Source organism: Cyphomyrmex costatus, unplaced genomic scaffold (genome assembly GCF_001594065.2).
Source record: "Cyphomyrmex costatus isolate MS0001 unplaced genomic scaffold, Ccosl1.0 scaffold826, whole genome shotgun sequence".
Taxonomy (NCBI): domain Eukaryota; kingdom Metazoa; phylum Arthropoda; class Insecta; order Hymenoptera; family Formicidae; genus Cyphomyrmex; species Cyphomyrmex costatus.
Genome location: NW_017280404.1, coordinates 92,355 through 114,910, shown reverse-complemented (window position 1 = coordinate 114,910; position 22,556 = coordinate 92,355). Strand labels below are relative to the sequence as shown.

General features: G+C 30.8%; 1 protein-coding gene across 1 annotated transcript; it reads left to right on the top strand.

Annotated features, from left to right (window-relative positions):
* Positions 1–426: 426 nt before the first annotated feature.
* On the top strand, positions 427–2,282 carry LOC108781503 (uncharacterized). Its single transcript, XM_018549477.1, has 6 exons — positions 427–701; positions 820–952; positions 1,064–1,168; positions 1,525–1,661; positions 1,931–2,111; positions 2,204–2,282. Exons 1-6 carry the CDS (start codon positions 427–429, stop codon positions 2,252–2,254), a joined length of 882 nt encoding a protein of 293 aa, XP_018404979.1. The 3' UTR covers positions 2,255–2,282.
* Positions 2,283–22,556: the final 20,274 nt, after the last annotated feature.

The following is a 22,556-nucleotide window of genomic DNA, read 5'->3' as shown; positions in this document are numbered from 1 at the left end:
ACATTCGGCGCTTATTGTAAATTGTTTACCATAGTTTTTAAAAATAAGAATGTAAGATTTCGCGAGTTACAATCTTTTGCTTAAGCTTTAAAAACAAAATCACGGATTGTATCCTTCGTTTTGTTTATTGTTTCTCAGATAGAACACCTGTTGTCGCTCATCGATTATCATTGGCACGTTTTTACGCATTCTTTGGAAATACAAATTATGCATGAATACGCTATCATAGGACGGAAAATGACGATAAGTTATGCCGGTAATAATGAAATAAATTACATGCTTGTCGTTCGGCTTTTAACGCCGACTCATCACAATTAATGTATCGCATTTACTATTCACATATATCATCATAAATTGCACAATGTAGCTAACCTAAATAATGCGATTTGATCGTTTATTTGTTGATACGCTTACATTGTAATTATAATGGGAGTTGCAGTTATGATTTATTCATTGATGAGCCTTTATATGCTGATCCCAGTAACACCGCAATTATTGGATCGCTTTATTCCTCTTAATAAATCGCGCCCTTATAAATACCTGTTCGATATTGACTACAGCTTCGACAGAGAGGTATATTATTATCCTGTATTACTCCATTCATACCTGACAACTGTACTGACTATGAGTCTCATGATAATAACCGATACGAGCTACATATCATTCGCGCAACACGCGTGCAGTCTGTTCGCCGCTGTCGGGTATCGTATATCTGTACTATTCACACACACATATTTTCCGAAAATCTTTAACGTAAAAGAAATTTTTCTCTCTTAAATATTCGCATATCGTAAATAAAATTTTGAACGTATTTCAAAGGCACCGACTCGAAAATCTAGTCTCGGAAAGAAGTTCAGAGAAAAGCAATCGTTATTTTATTGAGGATATGAAGGATGTAATCTGTAATAAGAGCAAGTCACGAGATTACGATGATGAGACTTATCGCGAACTGGTACTTCTCTTGCGGAAACACCAGCTGAGTATCGAGTGAGTTTCGCATTTTTTTTTCGGATACCGCAAAATGTTTTGCATTCGATTTATCATTTGTTTATGTGTCTTTCAGATATGTCCGTTTATTGAATTCTTTATTCGAAATGTATTCGTTTATGTTACTCTTCGTTACTATCATCGTTATGAGTCTCTTGGGAATTCAAGTGAGCGTGCTATGGTATACGTTACCGATGTAGAAATTGTTTTATGTTATCAATCATTCTTGAACAAAGTTGGCCTAAAATTTATAATTCTATGCATTAACTCGACGTTTATGCTTTCCGCAAGTAGAACACAGAAGTCATAATAATATCATAAGGACATCGTTATGACCTTATTTGTCATTTATAAGTTCATTTTTAGAATTAAATGACGTCGTGACGACATCCTATGATATGACTATCTATTATCTACTTAGGATATTGTTCTCTTTTTTTAATGAGGAAAAAGAAATGGGTGCAAAATACACATTAAGCCACTGCCGCAAAAATGACAGATCTTGAACAACGCTGATAGAATTTAACTTTTTTGCAGATAATTTCTTTAATGAATCATAAAGAAGAAATGGTCAGATACGTAGCGATGGTAATAGGTGCTTTCATACATCTTTTCGTTTTGAGTTATCCCGGCCAAAGAATAATGGACCATAGTGCAGATATATTCCACAAAGCGTAAATATGTCGCACCACAGTTATTTGCGCGATGTGGAAAAATAAAACAAAAATGTGGTAAAATGCAGATAGATTTTTTAGGGAAAAAGTATTTAAAATTGTTTACTTTCTCTCTGATCCTCAGCAACCCAGAAGACAATAACTATTCTGTTTATTTCTCAGTTTATTTAAGTATGTCTTTAAAATTATTTTATTTTCTATTTCTTTATTTTCTATCTCGTTTGTTTGTTCTTTCCGAATTCACTTTAAATATCTCAATTATTTGAAAGAAAACGGCAGACTGTTATAAAAAGTAATGCGTTGCATTGCCATTTCAGATACAACATGTTGTGGTACAGAACGTCGCGAAGAACAACACGGTTATTGAGTATATTACTTTACAGGGGCTTTGTGCCTTGTACATTAACGGCTGGTAAAATGTACGTGTTATCGATGGCGAATTATGCTTCGGTAAGAATGGAAGCTATTTTCAATTCAACGAATGTCGTAGATACTACATTTATAGTATTGTGGAAGCATATAAAATTATTTTGAATTTTAAGATGATGCAGGCATCCATGTCTTATTTCACCGCCCTTTCATCGTTTAATTAAATAACTTGCGGTAGAAAGAAAAGAAGAGAAATTACATTGGATAACAATAGAATTAATAATTTTTGAGTGATTTTCCATAAAAAATAAACATAAAAATCTGATTTTAATTAACTTTTAATTATCGCGTAACAATGATAAATGAAGATCAGCAAACATTGATAATTTGTTGATATAAAGTGGAGATTTTGTATGTGAAACGTGTTGTAGATTAATATTTTCTGTTTGTGCGTTAATAAACATTCAAAGATAAATAATTGTTACCACATTATAACATTAATTATTATCATTTTTTACATTAAAATCTAATCTGTTTTAATTTACGATTTTATCGTTGGAAAGTGAATTATATAATATAATATAGACGTAACTCTTGTAAAAACGTTGTGCGTATTTTCCTACTTTCCTAATTTTATAGCGAAATATGGCTGACACGACTTTTAATCTCAAATTTCTAGTGATGTGAATCACTATGGTTTACATCATCTATACGTTTATGAAAATACAGCAGAGATTATGATAAAAAAGGTTAATTTGCGAATAACAAACGAGAGATATTACATCTGTTAATGACGAAAAGATAATTATTGAAAAATTTTGCTTCAATTTTTGTAGTGTAAAAACGTACAAGGAATGATTTAATTAAAGAAATTATGAAGAGGAAGGTAACAAGATTTTATATAAAAAAATTATTATGAAAAAAATTAGAAAAAGTCCAACAAACGAGCAGTAAATACCAGAATACATGACTATACATAAAAACCATTAATATCGGTAAGATAGCTATACGTAATAGTATAATAAATGATTATCTTTGTCTGAAGCAGTTAATATCATTGAAAAAAGACAATCCAAAGAAATAACATTCAAGGTTCGTTGTGACGCTGCAACCGAACAGTAAAAACAATCTGTTAATAACAAAGATAAAAAACAATTACACAAGTTAGTTATTCAGTCACATTTTTGAGTTCGTGTAAAATCTCTTGAAATGGCTTACAAGTTTTAGTTGCATCAACTAATATTGATCCTCGGATCAATGAGAACGTATTGGTTTGGATGAAAGTCTGTACTAATAATCTATGATTTCTCTGAGATTGAGATTGTCGATCATAAGATTTTTTAAACTGAGCGAGTTGATTAATTAAGGTTTCTGACTTTTTTTTACTACGGATCTTTTAGATTGACGATATTAGAAGTGAAAATATATGTAATGAAAATTTTTGCAAAACATGAAAAGTACATATTTTCATTAAAACAACATTTGTATTTGATATAGGATATTTATGTAAAATTGTAAAATTTATTGAAAATTCTCTTTTTACGGAACAGAATAAAATCATATTTATCTCAATAACTCGAATCATAAATCATATTTATCTCAATAACTGTCGTATAGCTTGTTTCGTTTTTGTTAGATGTAATTCAGTTTCAAATATATCGTTCATTAATTAATGGAAGAGAGAGTTTTCGATGAATTTTACAAATCTATTTTGTTGATTGTTTTCTCAAATGTTTTATTAAAAAATATAAATTTTAATACAGTTTTTGCACAAAGTTTTTCTATATGTTTATTGTTTTTTCTCGCTTCTGATATTACAATCCAAGATGGTAGCAGAGTTTGCAATAAGACCCAAGTATGCAATAAGAGCATTAAGTCAAATGATAACTGCAAAATAAATGATGTTAAAAAAAAGTAAACGATTAAAAAGTGACTTTTAGTGATCATTTTGCAGTGATTTTGATATCATTTATTTGATATCATAAAAATTTGTGTTCTTGAAAAGCATTTAAAATTTACGTTAAAAAAAGCATCCTTGAATATTTTTTTCCGCCGGGTACCATTGAATGTGCGTGCATCGAATGCATAATGTAAATGTATGATTGCGTGAAATTACGCAGGGGATGTTATATTGGTATGAACGTTCATTCGATTGTTTACAAAAAATAACTTTTAATCAACATTATTAGAATCAATTTTGTCCTTTTTTGAGAAAAGAATTGCAGATGAGTTATTAAGATATGTGAAAAAGCAGCGGATTGAAAAGTTAAATTACTTTAGTAGAGTCAAAAGGTTATAATGATATTAAAATAGTGTCAAAATGATAATTAAAAGTCACTTTTCGATCATAATTTATCAGAGTCACGATTCATTTTAATATCATTTTAATATTATTATAACCTTGATCTGTCTGGATATTTTATTCAGACTGCTGATGATGCAATAAAACGTAATTAACGAAGACGTGCGAATACTCATAAAATGCGAGTTGCGTCGAATCCACATTTCTTCACCGACATGTCAAAGTGAATCAAATTCATTGTTCGGACAATACAAAATCCACCAGAAGATTAACAGTTAAATTAGGATAACAAAAAAGCAAATAGTTATATCGAAAATAGTTATATAGCAAATAGTTATATATAGAAAATTCAGACTTTGATTGTTCAAGTCATATTGAGACGTTATACTCATGCTTATCTAATTTGGTCGCGTTTCGCAAAATCGCAAGTCTTTTGATAACTTTGTCTCCAATCCAAAATTATAAATATTACAATTTCATTAAAATCGAAAATATTGTATATTGTCATGCTTGCTAATTTTTGTTTAGAACTGCGAATTGTGTCACTGATAAATAAATTTTTTTATTTATAACAATAAATCATTTCTTTATATTTTCTTAAGAAGAATTCTTTTTTTTTTACGGATATAGCGAGGAGGATTACTTATGATATTGTGATATGCGATAGATATGAATCTTTACACGACCTTATCAAGAATTCAACTTTTCAGAGTGGGACGTACATATCTTTTGAAGAAGTTTCGCGAAGTTTTAAAAAGTCCTATCACTTTAATGTCGACATTGCTTATACGTATTACAAATTACGATCACTATATTTCGCTGGGTTTATCTCCGCTCGGAGAAAACAGCTTTTTTCCAGGAAATTTTTTTCCTACCCCAAGAAGACAATCTCTTTTCTTTTCGTATGATATATACGTTTCGCTCCAGAGTCTAGATTCTCGAAAAATATCGCATACGAAATACTATAGTATACGTTTCGTGTGGTATAAATTTTTCCTTAGTTTTTCGTATGAGATACATTTTTCAAGAATCAAGCCCCTAAATTCAAACCAAAATTGACTCAAGAAAGTACGATAGATATTTCGAAATAATAATAAGAAAATTGTGAAGAAGCTACAGAGAGATTATTCTAGATCTCATAAGATAACATAAACAAATTTTAGTGACGATTTGCCATCTGGATCAAAAGTTATTTCAATAATAAATAATGTATTTTTTTAATCTCTGTACTCTAATAAAAATATATGGAAATGTATTATATAAAATGACAAAATTGAGTTTTTTATTATAAGTATTTAAGCCAGTTAAATATAATTTTCACGTGTATACATATAATTTGGTTAAAATAGGAATATTAATATGTGCTACATATACATATACATATCTATTGAGCCTCTTTAATCATAAACTGAAATTGTCCCGTCTGGTCGCGATAACATTACTGCAAAATGTCTCAACGACGACGGCGGCGGGCCGTTATGGTGGGGACACTGAGGACGCACGTGTCGTCCGCGTCCCTTTTGTCATTGTGATATAACACATCCAAGTCAATTCGAGCCTTCGCCTCGTGTACTTCACAGATATAGCGCGCGCGCGCGCGCGCGTGCGTGACCAACACGGTGTGCCCTCGGGCCTCGACACCACGGGCCGGAGTAACATGGCGACTGCCTCGGCGTGGTTTAGTCGATTTGCGACCATCGGCGCGTGTAGATCAATGAGAGAGGAACGACGACGTTGAGTGTCAGTTCTTGTACTGCTCCGTAAGTATGTATGTCTATTATCCCCAGATTATGCGGTATATACTTCTTGCATGCGGTTTTTTTTTACGCAATAAATAATCCCTATACGCGGGATTTTTTTTTTTTTCTAAACTCTGTTATTGTTACTGTTTTTGTGCAAATATGTAAAATACAGATTTTTATTATTATTATACGTCAGCTTTTCTTTTACGTTTTTTTTTTTTCTGTATTGGCAGATTCTGTATTTACATATAATTCTCACAATCGCGTAAAAATCACTTAGAACAAATACTCTGAAATAAAATCAAGAGAGTTTCTTTATACAAGCTTTTTGTAACGAGAATATTTATTTATATTTATATGCATTGTATATTTTTATTATGTATGTCTATACATATCTAGTCTCTTAAAAGGATGTACGGTTCGCGAATTCTCGATCTTCATCCACGTGTCGTTTCACGGCCGAATAAGCGTGTCGCTTGACACGTGCGTTTTTTTTTCTTCTCTCTTTATCTCGCAACCGGAAATTGCACGCGCCTCCGTAAGCCGGTTTTGTATTCGAAAAGATCGAACACGACAAGGGGATCACGGCGCAGGTCGAGTTCCGCGATACGTCGAGGGCTTGTGTTCCACTACCCTGTGTCTTCTCTCTCGTGAATGACGCAAATGCAACAGGAGAGAGCTTAAGTATATTTTCCGCGCGGAAAATATTAAATTTAGCCCGCGTGTGAAGCTTCAAAATTTGATTGGCAGGCTTTGAAATACAACGCCAATTGCTTTTTCATGTTTTTCGACGGAAAACCGTAATTTTTTTATCCAGATAGAGAGAACGGTTGTTTAATCCATGAGCTGTGAAATTTTGGAGTTACAAATATGTGAAATAAATTACTTTTTTTTATATGTCGGCAATGATTTATACATTGGAGGTTTTATTCTCGAAAAAATCATATACACACGAAAATACTGAAGAAATCTAAAATATAACGCATACTGTAAAAAATGAAATGTTAATTTTAATTTAAAGACGTATAATAGTGGACTTTCTGAAACAAGTTTCAGAAAGTCTTTACTGTACATCTTTAAGTTAAAAGTAACATTTTATTTTTCACAGCGTATACAGTAGTTTACTATGAGATATTTTTCGAAGATAAGATATTCTTGTATGTTATAGTTTAATATATATATTTAGTATTATTCGTTATAATTTAAAATTATATTGCAATTCTAGATCTATAAATTATTTTATAAACACGGAATTACAATCTCATCATCAAATTCCAATACTTTATATTTGTAAGATATCTATTTTTCTTCCACATCTCTTGTATCAGAATATATATATATTTGATCTTTAAATCCGAAGTATAAAAAAATTGCTTTATTGGAAACATAATTTCCATAATAATGGAGGCGTTTCTATGCAAATCTTTTAAAAATACGATACGTAGATTATTTTATTTAATTATTAATTTACAAGGTAGAAAGTGTAAATATTTATTTCTGATTAAAAATATCATATGCAAATTTCTGATAGCCGAAACTGTAACGCAATGCGCAAATATGATAAAGACAGACAGACATTTCGAAATATCTATGAGATGAATTTTCCATCTTCGTCTGTCTTCAAGGACATATTGAATCCTTGCACACGTCGATAATCTCGTTCGTCTTTCCCCTTACGTCACAGATGCAGTATCGTTGTTCGTGTGCGGGGTCCATAAATTCGCGCATGTCTGTGAAATATAATCTTGACTGCGAGCTGGGAAAAGGAGGAGAATGGGTCCTAGAGAATGAGTTATATGAGAGCAGAGAGAATTGCGCGTGTCCAACCTCCGATGTGCTGACTAAGAGAATACGTGCAGACCAGACATAAGCTCGAGTCGTTGAACTTTGCAACCGCCACGTGTACTCCACGGGCTTCTCCGTGTGCAAAAAAAAAAAAAAACGGGAATTTAGTATCTACAGTAAATTCGCGGAATGTGAGAAAAAGAAAAGATAGGAAAGGACGTCGATTAATTCGACTGCGTTACTCTTTCTGGTTGCATTTCTCCCTTATCCTGAAGATTTTTTTAAATGGAAAAACACGCAGATATTTTTAAAATCTGATTTAAATCGAATTCGGATATTTTTATCGGATTTACGCGATTCTAATCAATTAAAAAATAAGCAAATCTGCGATTAAAAGTTTCTTTTTAAAAAGTGTGACGATACAATCCGGAAAAGGATGATTTGACATGGAAAAGATAAATTAAAAACGTTCAATATAATTTTTTTATAAGGTTTTGTTTTCAAAAAAATTGACTTCAAAAATTCACCGGGCACATGTACATTTATGTATAACTATATCTTGACTTAATAAATCTCGCTGTAGATTACTATCTCTGATGCTTATAATTGTGTTTATTGTATAGGATAATTAAAAGTACACGATAGAATATTCATGCATGAATGTAATTATCTATTTTATAAATTGTTGAAAATATTGACCAGCCTGCCGAATACACAACTCTACTTTTCGAAGTAAATTTCTGTGAACCTTTCCTATCATATTCTGATGCTTTAATCTATCGGTCTTTATATTATATTACACGTACAGTAGGTAATAAGTTGCGGCAGAAACGTAAGGATGGGAAGTAGGTATATGTAATGCCGTTACTTTTACTGTTACTTTTTATAATAATGATTTAATAATAATAATGCAATTTTTTATGATAGTAACGATAATTAACTAAACGTTAAGTTTGAGAAAGTCACAAGTAAAGAGTTACTTTTGAAAAGTAACTCTTTACTTGTTTAGAGTTTAAAGTAACGAATGAAAATAAGGTAATGTGTTACAATAGCAATGAATTTCTTTTTTTGAATAGATAACGTATAATCGTGATAATTTAAGGTTACTTTTTAAAAGTGATATCTCTAATGGTGCTACCGCGTCACAAAAAATTTGCAATGTTATTACCAAATCGTTATTATAATAATGTAACAATAAAAATATAATAGCGTTATAATTAACGCGTTGCTTCTATTTTCTGCAAATACGTCACGTTTCTATCATATGTACCTAAAGATCGATCTACAATTGCGTAAACGTAATTGTAAGAATTGACCAATTACAGTTAAATACGAAGAGAATATGCAACTACGATTGGAGAATTCTTAACAACTGCGACCACTTACAACTATACTTACGCAATTGTAGATCATGCTTATATATACATATATAAAATACAAGAATTATCTATATACTCTTGACTATATGTTGCTATATCAGTACTGACTACATATATTAGTACTGATTGATAGGCATTGACTAGTTTATAACGAGAAGAGTAAAGTAATAGAACTGATACAAAGTAATTCAAAACATTGAGAATATTTATAGTAGATATACTAGTTTACAACGAAATCTGTTAAGTCGAGATGTAGTGAAGTGTATCTGATTTTTTAAAGTCCATTTTGTAGAAATCTTGTATGAAATAATTTATTCTATGTTCTATTCTGTGTCCAAATTATATATATTTTTTTGTAGAATTACTTTCTTTTTGGTTGTTAGACACATTATATACTTAAAACTTATTTAAAACAATATTTCGGAAAATTTAATAATAATAAATTATGAAAAACGATTAGAATAATTCAAATTCTTATTCATATACGAATTAAACATATTAATTCATTATATTTATTCATAATTCATAAAAGTTGTAATTTTTTCAAAATTATAAAACATATGCGAAAATCATGTAAATAGAAAGACGCGATTATGTACCCGTCAAAATACACTAGAAGAAAAATATTGAAGTGTTGTAAAAAAATATTGTGTATGATATTTTCTTCAATATTTATTAATTACGAAAAGATTTGATTGTGATGATGAAATACACAATTCTGTGAAATATATCATTAATTGTAAAAAAATAAAATAGATGGCTCATTTGCTAGGAATAAAATTTTATTTCGTCGGGTATTTAAATAAAGATTTGCTTCAGTGAGAAATATAAATATTTCTTTTTAAAAATAAATTCGTAAATATCTTTTTCTCAGTAGATTAAAACTTAATAAAAACTATTAGAAACTGTTAAGCTCGTATCAAACTATGCATTTGAAATTGAAAATTATTTGGATAATTTTAATTTTAATCTGTTTTATATATTTTATTTCATTGAATTCTAGTCTCCTTAGTAATCCTCGATCTTCAATGCATAGTCTAATACGGACATTACAATAAAATTATACAGAGAATGGGAGACGTATTTCGTGTCGTAAAAGCTTTTTATAACTAAACCTTTGAATAATTTGGAAACTGTCGTACTTCTACCCGAACTCAAATTGGTTCAACTTGAATGAATTTAAAACTTTTTCGTACAATCAGTAATATTATTCACTTAGGTAAAGAGTGCATTTATTTTGTACAATTTATGATAATTTTAAGTTTATCTCTTAATTAAAGTTTAATAAGAAAATACTAATGAGCTGAACATTTTTTCATTTCTTATTTTACATCTTACAGTCTTAAGAGTAGCTTATATTAACATATTATCTGAGTGAGATATCTAAAAAAATATAAATGATATCTTAAAAATGTATATAAATGGCATATGTATAAAAGAAAAACATATTTACTACAATTACAATTTGATCATACATGTGATAATCAGTTCAAATAATGTGACGAATGAATAGATGGATATCTATAAATAACGTAATTTTAAGTATATGTATGAATAAATCATAAAATTGTAGCTTATGAAGCAATTATAAGAAGCTGAGTTGTAATTAAATAATCAGAAATTTAATCAGTTTAGCAAATTGCGATCTCGTAATAAAATGTGAGGTTAAATATTGAGGAAAAAAACATTTTTTAAACAAAATGATTTCAGAAATAAATAGTGTTGAGTAAGTTTTAAAATAATCCGATATTACAATTTACGATTTAATGTGAGACAGAATAAACAATCTATATATGTATATATAATTTCGAAATTGATTTCTTGTATTATATATTAATTTTTGGATATTTGATATCAATAGATCCAAACACAATAACTTTTCATAAGTATTTTTTTTTAATAAATCATACAACTTAGAAGATTTCTATCCAGACAATAAAATTGAGTCATAAGACGTTTTTTGCGAGTTTTTTGCGTCTAAAAGACGACTTAAAAACTTAAGTTCTTATAGACTTATGTAATAATTTTAGACCTTATATTGTTTGGGTAATAATTTACTTCTTTCTAGTAATTTAGTTTACTGTTTAATCTATCATAAAAAAGTACTGTATGTTGGCTTTAATTTTTATCAATGTTGTCATGAATGTTATTTCCTTGAAAGATATTATGACTGCATCGAGAAAGTAACCAATGATTCATTCAAAAAATTAAAAAAATATATATGGTGTTCTACAATTTACGTTTTTAATGATAATGATAAATTTGTTGATCACTTTGGAATTCTTTCTTTCTCGACAAAAATATTGAAGGATTATTTGTCATAATCGTTTAGTTTTCGACGTTACTTATTTTTGTAAGTCTCTTCATAAATAAAAATTCAATTAAAATACAATATAAAGTTTATAAATAATAAAAAAAATTAATTAGAAAAATAAGATTTATTTATATCTCCTGAGCTCGCAAAAATCATGATTTTATTCGATTTGTGATTAATTAAAAATTGTTTTTAGTTTTTTATTTTTCTATCAAATTATGCAATGTTTTTATTTGACAAAATTATATTTTAATTCTTGTTACGTAAAATGAAATAACATAAAACTTTTTCCTCTTTCAATATTTTTTCTTTTTATTCAGGTAATTATAAGACTTAAATTGTAAGTGTAATGTAATAAGGAAAAATATGTAATATGAAGATAAATATATAAATAAGTATAAAGTTGAAAACAGATAATAGAAAATGAAAAAATAAATTATAAGCTAAAGGAACTAGAAAATTATTAGAAACTAGAAAAATAATTTAAGTAGATTAAAATAGACATTAGACACGGTTATCAGTTTTATTTTATTGTTCCTATCTTTACGACTAAAAGGAAATTGTTAATAATATAAGTATATTAATAATTATCGATAAGTATTTATTTTTTAAAATAGCGCAAGACCTTTCATAATATAAGACTCTAAATTGCGCAGCTCTTACACATGTTTAGTTTATACATGTAAATCCGGCCACTTAATATGTGAGTACTAAACTTCAATTAAAATTCTGTTAGAGTATTCTTAATCAATATTTGTTTGCGTCATAAAAAGTCTTCTGTTTTCAACAGTCAGTTACATAAGAATTATTACAAGTATTTCGACATTTGAAGAAAGAAGTCTATTATAACTTGGTCGAAGAATCTGAAAGAATAGCCAGTGGTTTCGAGATATATACTGCAATCGTTTATGCAGGAACCTTCGAGAAGTTAATAAGTACTTAACGTACTTTTAATGAAGCGCATTGGGATTTAATCAGGTGAAGTTTGCAAGAAAATCATAGAAATAGCGCGCTATGGAACAAGAGACGAGTTTTTTTAAAATAAATCTTACAGCCAGATGGGGGGAGGACTAAAACAACTATATATTTATAAAATATTTATAAAATGTATAATAAAATAATATAAAAAAGTTCAAAGGAGTACAAAAGGAATTCAACAAGAGTATTCGATACAAGAGGTACTCAAAGAAATTCGCTGCTTAAAAACACATAATCAAACACGATAAAATCTCAGAACTAAAAGCTATAGAATTATTATCAGTTGACGGATCAAAAAATATTTATAAAATATATAATAAAATAATATAGAAAAGTACAAAGGAATAGGAAAAAAAAAAAAACTGATAGAGCATCCAATATACAGAAAAGGCACTCGAAAGAATTAAAAACGCGTGATCAGACGTGATAAAATTTCAAAACGTTCGCAACTAATATCGATTATCACTTTGATTTCGCGATAAAACGTTTGCCTTCCTCCGCCTTCTTCTCCGTCGCGTCGCGTCCTAGATTCCATACCTGGAATTACGTATTCAGAGAGATTCGTAGGCACGTTCTATCAGATACATCGGGTGCCTCGCCCCTGCGAGCGTCCTGCCCTAAGGTCGTTCCCTTCGGCCGTGAAAGATTGGCGGCGGCGTTTACGCGCGCACGGACTATATTTCCTCATTAACACGTGTCTCAGCGTCGCGTCGGGTCGGAATGATGTCAGTGCGCGCACGTGTCGCACACCGACCGTCTATACAGGTCGGCGGCGCGTGTACGCCGATATACCTACGCGTGTATCGCCGGACACGACGCCGAGGCATTCGTCCTCGCATCTCTCTCTAATAGAGCGAGCGTACACGGGGCAGAATGACGTAAGACGGCCTTCCACGTGCCCGCCCTCGATCGTCGTCGCGTCGTTGTGACGGTCCGGCGCGTGTATCGCTCTATACGTGTAACCTTAACGCCTTTAATCAAGTTTCTTCCGCGAATGTACCAGAATTATCGCATACGTTATGTAGCACGTCATGCGGCGTGATTTTCAGCACCGCGTCGGCGGAAAGCGCAAAATAGATAAACTCCGGACGTTCCGGCTGGCGCGAGCGCTCATTAATCACCGACACGTGCCAAAGCTTGAGAAGAGACTCGTGTTTATGCTGGCGCGTCGGTACGCGTTTCTGAAAGAATCGTAAAAGAGATTACGTACGCGGCAGATGACTGGCTCGATTATTTATCTGTTATATGATGGAGGGGGGTACGAGGAAATTCGCTTTCGTCATATGATGGGTATATCTGGTTCGATAAACTAACGATTTTATAACGGAACGCTAGAATCTAAGTAGATTGTATCTATCATATACGGTATTCGAAATATAATAGAATGCGGACTTTTAGAAATAAGCCCACCGAGAAACGTTTCATGATTTAATACGTGTAAAAAGATACAATAGTTGAAATTGTTCACACAAAATTAGACTTGTTTGTGTATACATAATTATGAAATTCATTCTCTGCGTCTATCAATTTTTGGATATTTTCAGACGACGAGAACGACGATAAAAAGAGCACTATTTTTACCACCTTCCATTCTGATGTTTGGAAGAATAACATTTAAGCTTCGAAGTATATTTCTTGAATGTGTGTGTCTTCAAGGAATATACATTTTTCGAGAATAGTGTTATTCTTCAAAATTATATTGTATATATACTTTTTATTTTACATATTAAATTAAAAATATTGCATATAATAAAATGTATAACTAAATGTACAAATAAATATATTATGTTTATATACATATAAAGTATACACATATATATAATTTCATAAACATGAAAGAAAAAATGTAATAAATAAAAAATATATAAACATGATAAATATAAGTACGCACGTAACGAATGCAAAAGATTGCGCGCGAAGAGGTTCTAAAAATTAACACGAAAATCTTCAGCAGCGTGAATAATTGAAAGTGAAATGCAGACGCGCGCGTGCTGCGCGATGCAGATGCTCTTTACCTGCTCTTTCCACGCACCTTATGTGTCAAGGACTCCTTCTATTTATTTATCACATACGGTCGCGATTGCGCGCGCGCGTGCCACGTCACGCCTTGCACGTGGTGGAGAATTCGAGGTCAAAACAATCTCAAATATACGCGTCGCGGCCACGAGTGGGAGTCGTGAAGCTTTGGCATTATTGCGGCGGGGGGGGCGGGGGGGGGGGGGGGGGGGAGGGGGGAAGCGGTGCACGCGCGCGGGAGCGGAGCGGCGGAAGGATGCTCCACGTGCAGGACACATAGGTCGTCATCAAAACACCGGATGTTATTCCGAAGTCAATAGCGGGATATTAAAGAGACATGTCAGCTCGCTAATGACATCATTCGATGCGTATTTTGCGGAAGTTGTAACAACAATGACAGATCCAGACAGATCCCTTATTGTCGTACTTTTTATACGGTCGTCTGAACTTTCAGAAATGACCCTGATAAACGACCGTAACCAGCGCAATACATATTCATGCATGATTCTCTGTGAATTGACAAGTCTTTGGTCAACAACTTGGAAGATGTATATATTCTGAACATTTTTATATTGTTAGATATGCATTGGTTGGATACACATGAATAAAATTACAATAATCGTGCGAATATATTTTGCTCATTTCACAAATATGCATGTGATGTTTTTACTACATGCATTTTTGTAGTACGATCACCATGCATGTGTTGTTGTTTATAAAGTTAAAAGGTGCAGAAAAAATTTTATTAAACTGTTATATTTTTATAATTATTTTATACAATGAGAGAAAAAATTACTTTTATTATTCTATCTAAAATAAGATAAATTTTTTTTTAAAGAGAGAAAAAGAGAATGCAATGCAATATAAAATAAAGAGATGTGTATAGCGATATTACCATTTTCTCGACGTATTATTAATATTATAATAGATTTATTCTAGAGCGTATTTGATCGCTGAAAAGAGAAAGAGAAAAAGAGAATTTCGAACATATTATTGGAATATAAATAAGTGACGAGAGAGGAAATATATTCATATCATTTGTGCAATTCTATGAAACAATCAAACAGGTTCTAAAAGATATTTTGCATATCGAGAAATTAGTTATACGGTCATATTATTGTACACTTAATTTATAATAAATAATATATCATCTTTCGTGTGGAAACGTTTCATAACATCCTGTTACGAAATTTATCGCAAAAATTTTATTTGCCTTTTTTTTTAATCGCAACGTTTTAAACAGCTTTTAGTAAGAAATGATAATTTTATAAGAAATACTAGCACAAGTCCCATCTTTTTGCTATATAATCGCGGAATGATATATTTGTTATATGCATTGTGATTAAAAAAGGCAAATAAAACTTTTTTTGCATATAGCAAATATATCATTCCGATTGTATAAATGTGTGCTAAAACAACACTGACATAATATTCGCCGAAGTTTTTAATCATCTCTGCGTTACGGACGAATTATTATTCTTGCTTTTATCAAACGATATAGTAGTATCGTTTTATGATGTGTCTTCACTGCAGTCTTTACTATACAGATGAGAGACGTCTTTACTACACAGTAGACTACTGTCAGAAGTAAATATCGTAAAATATATGATATTTACTGCTGTGTGGTAAAGACATCTCGCACTTGTGAAATGAACAAAACAATGTTCTTCGTAAACCGATAATGCAGAATTCATGTTACAGAACTTTCGCATCGAGAATGGCGCCGACTATTTGCGTAGCTGAGTTCCCGATGGCTACGGGAACCACTGTTAGCTCGCGCGTCCGCTACCGACGTGGATCTCAAAGCGGCATGAAACGACGGAGATTCGCGTTGGAAGAGATGCTGCGAACTGGAACGATCGTCGAGACGCTCTTACTGCCTCATGACAATTGTGAATTGCGAAGACTCGACTATGCGAACACGATATCAGACTGTTCTGTCGTGGACAGAAGCGCGGAGTACGCGACAAACACCGTTGAGGATTACAAAAGGCTCGTCGCGGAAAGAAAAGGTAAACAAATTACTAAAAACTCGAAGTTGCGAGATGTTATATACGTATTTTATCTCTCAACTACTTTAGACGGTTTTTTTTTAATTTTCTCGTATCCTTACGATCCGACCGCCAGATAACACTTGCAAAACATATTTTTAATACGAATCACCGAAGCGAACGATTTCCGTTATGATGATCTTTCACGTCGGGTCGCGTGTGACAAAGATTCTCGAAAAAATTAGCTCGAAAGTAGGAGGGTAAAACTAAAAAACAAATAATTTTGCTGTTCAAAACAGACAATGAAGAAATAATTTTTTTTAATTCGTTTGATTTTTTAATTTGATTTGTGATTTGGTAGCGCTTTTCTATTTGTATAATCTTGGCTTAGAGACAAAAATAAAGAAGAAAGAAACAAAGGTATTAAATAATTAAGCATTTCCATGAACTATTTTATGTTGCAATAGTTGCGATGGCAGGTTCAACTTCAGACCTGTTGCGTCATAACGTACTAACTTTATTTAATTGCCTGATAGCCAGGAAATGGGAATAACGTGTTACTTGTAATATCAGTTTTTATTTATACTCAAAGGTTTGATAATGACATTGCGAATTTTTTATTACGCTAAGTCCCAAAAATGCAATAAGTGTAGTAAGCCTTAAGAGTTTTAAAGAATTATAATCAATTACAGTCGAGAGAATGTGAGAAGAAATTCAATTATGATTAATCAGTTTCTTAAGGCATGAGGTTTATTATATCTATTGTATTTTGGGACTAGTTGTAACGCCAGGGTTTTATAAAAGTGATTTTCCCAACTTTAACGTTCAGTCAGGTATCGTTACCATCATAAAAATTGCAACGTCATTATCAAATTGTTATTATAAAACGTATAACAGTAGAAGTAACGATCGAAGTTATATATTTTTATTCCTTTACTGATAGTAAATCTTTGAAACGTTCCCTTATCAATTTTTTTCTATATGTACTTTTTTTCTGAAAGTGTCAAACAAATCTTTTATAATTATTTAAAAAATTAATTCAATTATTATGTGTTTTTAAATTTCATCAGGAATGAACGGACTATGATCCATCAATTTTTAATTGTAAACAAAATGATAATTTAGAAAATAATAATAAGAAAGAAATATATTGATATTTGAATATGACAGCCTTTTTTTGAAAGTGGTATAAGTCCAATTTAAAAAATAATGAATTAATGCCAGTTTTAGTTAAACATAGATCTATATTTAACTAAAACTGGCATTATCTCATTTTTTTTAATTGGACTTATATCACACTTCAAAAAAATAGCTTTTATATTAATTCAGTAAAAAAAAGAGGAATATAGAGTTACGCTCTATGATTTCGTATTTGCACCTTCCTAAAGCAAAACTTGTAGTAGACATTCTTTCCTCACGCGAAATGATTCTCGTAATCCTCCTCGTAAATCTCTCTCGTTCGTTCGAGGGATTTATCTCATTTCGTACGTTATCTCCGTTTTTGATGCAATTCTCAATCTTTCTCGCAGATCTCTTGAGCATTGTCGTGCGTACAATAATACTCGTACGACGCAACCGTATTCTTCAGAGACGTTTGAACGCGTTGCGGGCGGAAACACGAAGGTTTCTCCGTTCTGTGTTAAATAATCCAGAAAATCAACAACGAAGATCGCCCGTGCCGTCATATTTGGAGGATTCATCATCCACGGAAAAAATTGTCTCGACATTATCGTCTCTACTTCCTGCCGATTCAACAAAAAATTCATTTCAAATCACCAGTCAAGATTATCGAGACCACACCAATAACGAATCACGTTCGTTTGATAAATCTGAAGCGAACAGGAGTGAATGTTGATTTTTCAATACCCGGATATTGATAACTTCTCAACTGGCATGTAAATAGGCGGTGAGTCATTCAGGCGTCCACACCTATTTTACGCGTATATGTAGACAAAAAAGTTTAACTTTAAATATATTTTAATATACCTCTCTTCGGGAGAAGATATAGACTCTCCTCCTGCTCTACGTAACATATAAAAATAATATATAAAAAACTGGCTAATTTCTGATAAAGTTACTCTGCAAAGTCCCGAGTGTCTAGGACTCAAGTATCATTAGCTTTCATGCGGAGTACGAATACTCCAGAATTAACGGAAAATGAATTTGTAACATTTTCTTGTAAAATTTGATGAATTGTTTGGTTTGCTAAAAAATAATGAGCATTATTCATTTTCAAATTATAAATTTGAAAATTAAACTTTAAAAGTTTAATGACTGACGGGATTTGCAATAATTAATAAATTGTATTTGTCGCGTTAGTTAAATAAATTTAGTAAAATTTTGATTTAAAATTTGCTTACGAAGATGGATTCAGTAAATATAAAGAAACATTATATAACATTAAATGAATGTTATATTATACTTTTCTACTCAACAATGTAACTGTTACGTACAAAGAACATGTGTTAGATATTATACTTACATTGTTAAGTGGGAAATCACAGTAATATTATATAAAGAAAAAATAATTTTCTGTTACTTCCAATTTTATGAAGGAAGCAATGCTACACGTACATATGTCCAGTTTTTATAAATTCTGATACTCTCTCTCCTTCTCTGCCTTCGTATGCACGATACACTATTTAGAGCATCAGAAGATCTTTCTGAATAAATATATGTGCTTGTTTAACAAGTTCGATTCAAAACTTTAGACTAAAAGAGTAATTTCTCTGTACGCGGGAATTATGTAAGATACATTTCTGATTATATGAAAACAGATTTCAATAGAAATCTAACCCTTTTTTCCAATACAGAAGTTAAACTTTTGCTATTTCGAATATCGAAACGAATGAAATTGTTACTCTTGAATGATTTCGAAAAACTAACCGGATGGCAGCGATTAAAAGAAATGAAGTATTATCTATACTATATATGTTAGGTATCAAGTTTGGTCACTGCAAGTAGTCTTTGATTAAGCATCGGATACTTATTAAACGTTTAGATGGCATAAACATTAAAAAAAAAGTTAGTATTGCAATATAATCGCTTCGAGTAATGTAATATGGAAAGTCATTATTAATCCAATTTATTAGGATTTCAGCAATTAAGCTATCCTTACATGATTTTACGTCTTATAAGTTAGCGGAACAAAGTGAGCAAAATCGATTTTAACTAACATTTTTATTTGTTGCTAATTTGTTGCTAACAAGTTGCCAAGGAAACAAATTTGTTGCTGTATTAGTTTTTTTTTAAATAATGTTCCGCTAAAGGAAGATTAAGTAATAGACGACATTTTCGTATCAATTTTAAGCGAGCAACAAGTCTTTTTCTAGTACTTTACTCTTGTTCCGCTAGTAAGCTGAAGTTTTTTGTTGTTATTTATACTTATTTTGCAAGTAACAAATTTGTATCTTGCATATTTCGAGCATATATAGCAACAAATGAGTAACAAATTCCTACGTTATTTTTACGTCGACCGGCTTTATTCTATTTGTATATTGTTCCGCTAATTCAATCTTCCTTTAGCGAAACATTATTTAAAAAAAAAAACTAATGGAACAACAAAATGGCAACTTGTTATCAACAAATAAAAATGTTAGTTAAAATCGATTCTGCTCACTTTGTTCCGCTTATATGACGTAATGATTTTACATTTTTTATTAGTAATCGTATTCGTTAAAAGATAGAATGGATGTTACAAGATCAGTCTGATGATGAAGTAAAAGAACGAATAATATTACAATATGATATACGTAATTCAGAAACGTCAATTTAGAAGTTAAACATCAAAAAATTTTGAATAATTAAAATACTTGAATGTTTATGTACATTGACTTCTGATAATTTCCGTTTATCAAAATACAATAGAGTTACGAAATGTTACAATGTGATACTCTAGTTCGGAAATATCGATTTATAAGTTGAACATTCAAAAAAACTTTAATCCCAAGTAGCATAGCACTTTTATATGTGCTTTTTTAGCGCTTATTTGTAGGCGCTATGTGCTATTTGTTATGTTAAATATCAAAAACTTTTGAATAATAAAAATACTTTGGCTAATTTTTACATATTGATTTTTTATGATTTCTGCTTATCCGAATAAAATAAATAAGTTGCAGAAACGTTATATTACGTTTGCGGGCCGCCCCATTTGTGTATTTGTATCATCTGATATTTATTACATTTTGTTACCAAAATGTTTTTGAAATTTTTGAGGGAATTATATGAATATAAAACTTTTAAAAAATAATTAATAACGTATAACGCTATCAAATTAAAGAACTCGCTGAATAAAAAATACTTGTGGCTGCGCGGTTTAACCTTTCACTTTATATAAAAAAAATCTAAAAAATAACTGTACAATCTGCTGTTTAAACTAGAAACGTCCCTTAAATGATTAGTATTTCAAAATCAGAGATGGTAATGACTTACAATTCTCGTAATTTGCAGATCCTTGTACCAATAATCGTGGTAGTTTTGGTATATTATAATCGTATAATGTAGTCACTATAATACTAGAGAGTTAAAGTAAGTTAAAAAAAAAAAGAGTTTCTCAGTTTCTTGATGGAATATCAGAATCATTCGATATAATAATTTAATTAACGTCAAGCGTTCCCTCTTATTATAACATGGCTGTGAAATCTGTATTTGCATTCACATGTTTTTTATTCGCATTTTCGTAATATTTTATCTAATTTGCGTAGCTATTTTATTTTAGGATGTGCAATTTTATGTGAAAATTTTAATTTAATATATTACGCAGTGTTGTAAACCAGCTCGTGACGATTATCATAGATATAATTATTAACTCGTCGAAAAAATATGAATTCCTTTTAAGAAAAAAAGATGAATAAGATTGATATTTACAGAAATTAACATCAGATATGCGTTACGTACAGGGCTGGGTAAAATGCCTTTCGAATTCCATTTAAAATACCAAATATAAAATACTTTTAAAAAGAGTATTTAAAATACAAAATGTAAAATAGATTCTTTTAATCCATTTTAAATATAAAATAGATAAATGGGAATTTTAAATGGTTTTCAAATGCAAAATGGTCTTACTTGGTATACATATTTTTAAGTATTTTATGTTGGAAATTACTTTGCATAATGCTGGAACATTCATTTTTTTTTAATAAAAATCGATATTTACGGATTTGTAACTAATATCTATTTTATATTACAGTTTAATTCACAATTTATTGGGATAATTATAAAAAATTAAAGAAAATACAAGAAGAAGGAAGTCAATAACAGTCAAAGCTGGATCATAATGCTTATTATAATTATGTGTGAATTTTGTATACTGCGTATGTAGTCCCCCCATATAAATAGCGACGCTGATAGTTTTTCAGCATTGACGCGCGCATACATACTTACTACCGCAGTAATATCACGAACTTTAATTGATTAACAATTTTTGATGCTCATAGCATCATGGATCTTAATAGTTTTGAATGACATATTAAAATCTGAAAAGGATAATTTTTAATTTTCGTATTTAAAATTCTGTAATTCTTATGTATTGCGAAAAATATTAATAATTTTGGTGTTTCGTCCAGGTTTCCACTATTGGACTCATCAGTAAGGTATTGTAGTGGAAACCTACCTTAGACGCCTGTGTAAATTATTAAATCGAGATTCTATATATAGAGATATACGCGTATCTCAGTATTTGCAAGAAATTTTTACGAATATCGATAGACCTCTGATGGGGGAGGGGATCGACGTAGTAATATTCTTCGCAATATTTATCTAAAGTAGGAATAACGTCTTTTTCAGGATCGACGTGTATTAACAAATATTAAAATCTTTTTAAGACTGTATAATGATAAATAATATTTATATGGGAGTACTACATACGCAGTATACAAAATTCACACATAATTATAATAAGCATTGTGATCCAGCTTTGACTGTTATTAACTTCCTTCTTCTTATTGTTGTTTATCATTGTACAGTCCTAAAAAGATTTTAATATTTGTTTAAAAAAATACATTTTACAGTAATACAGTTT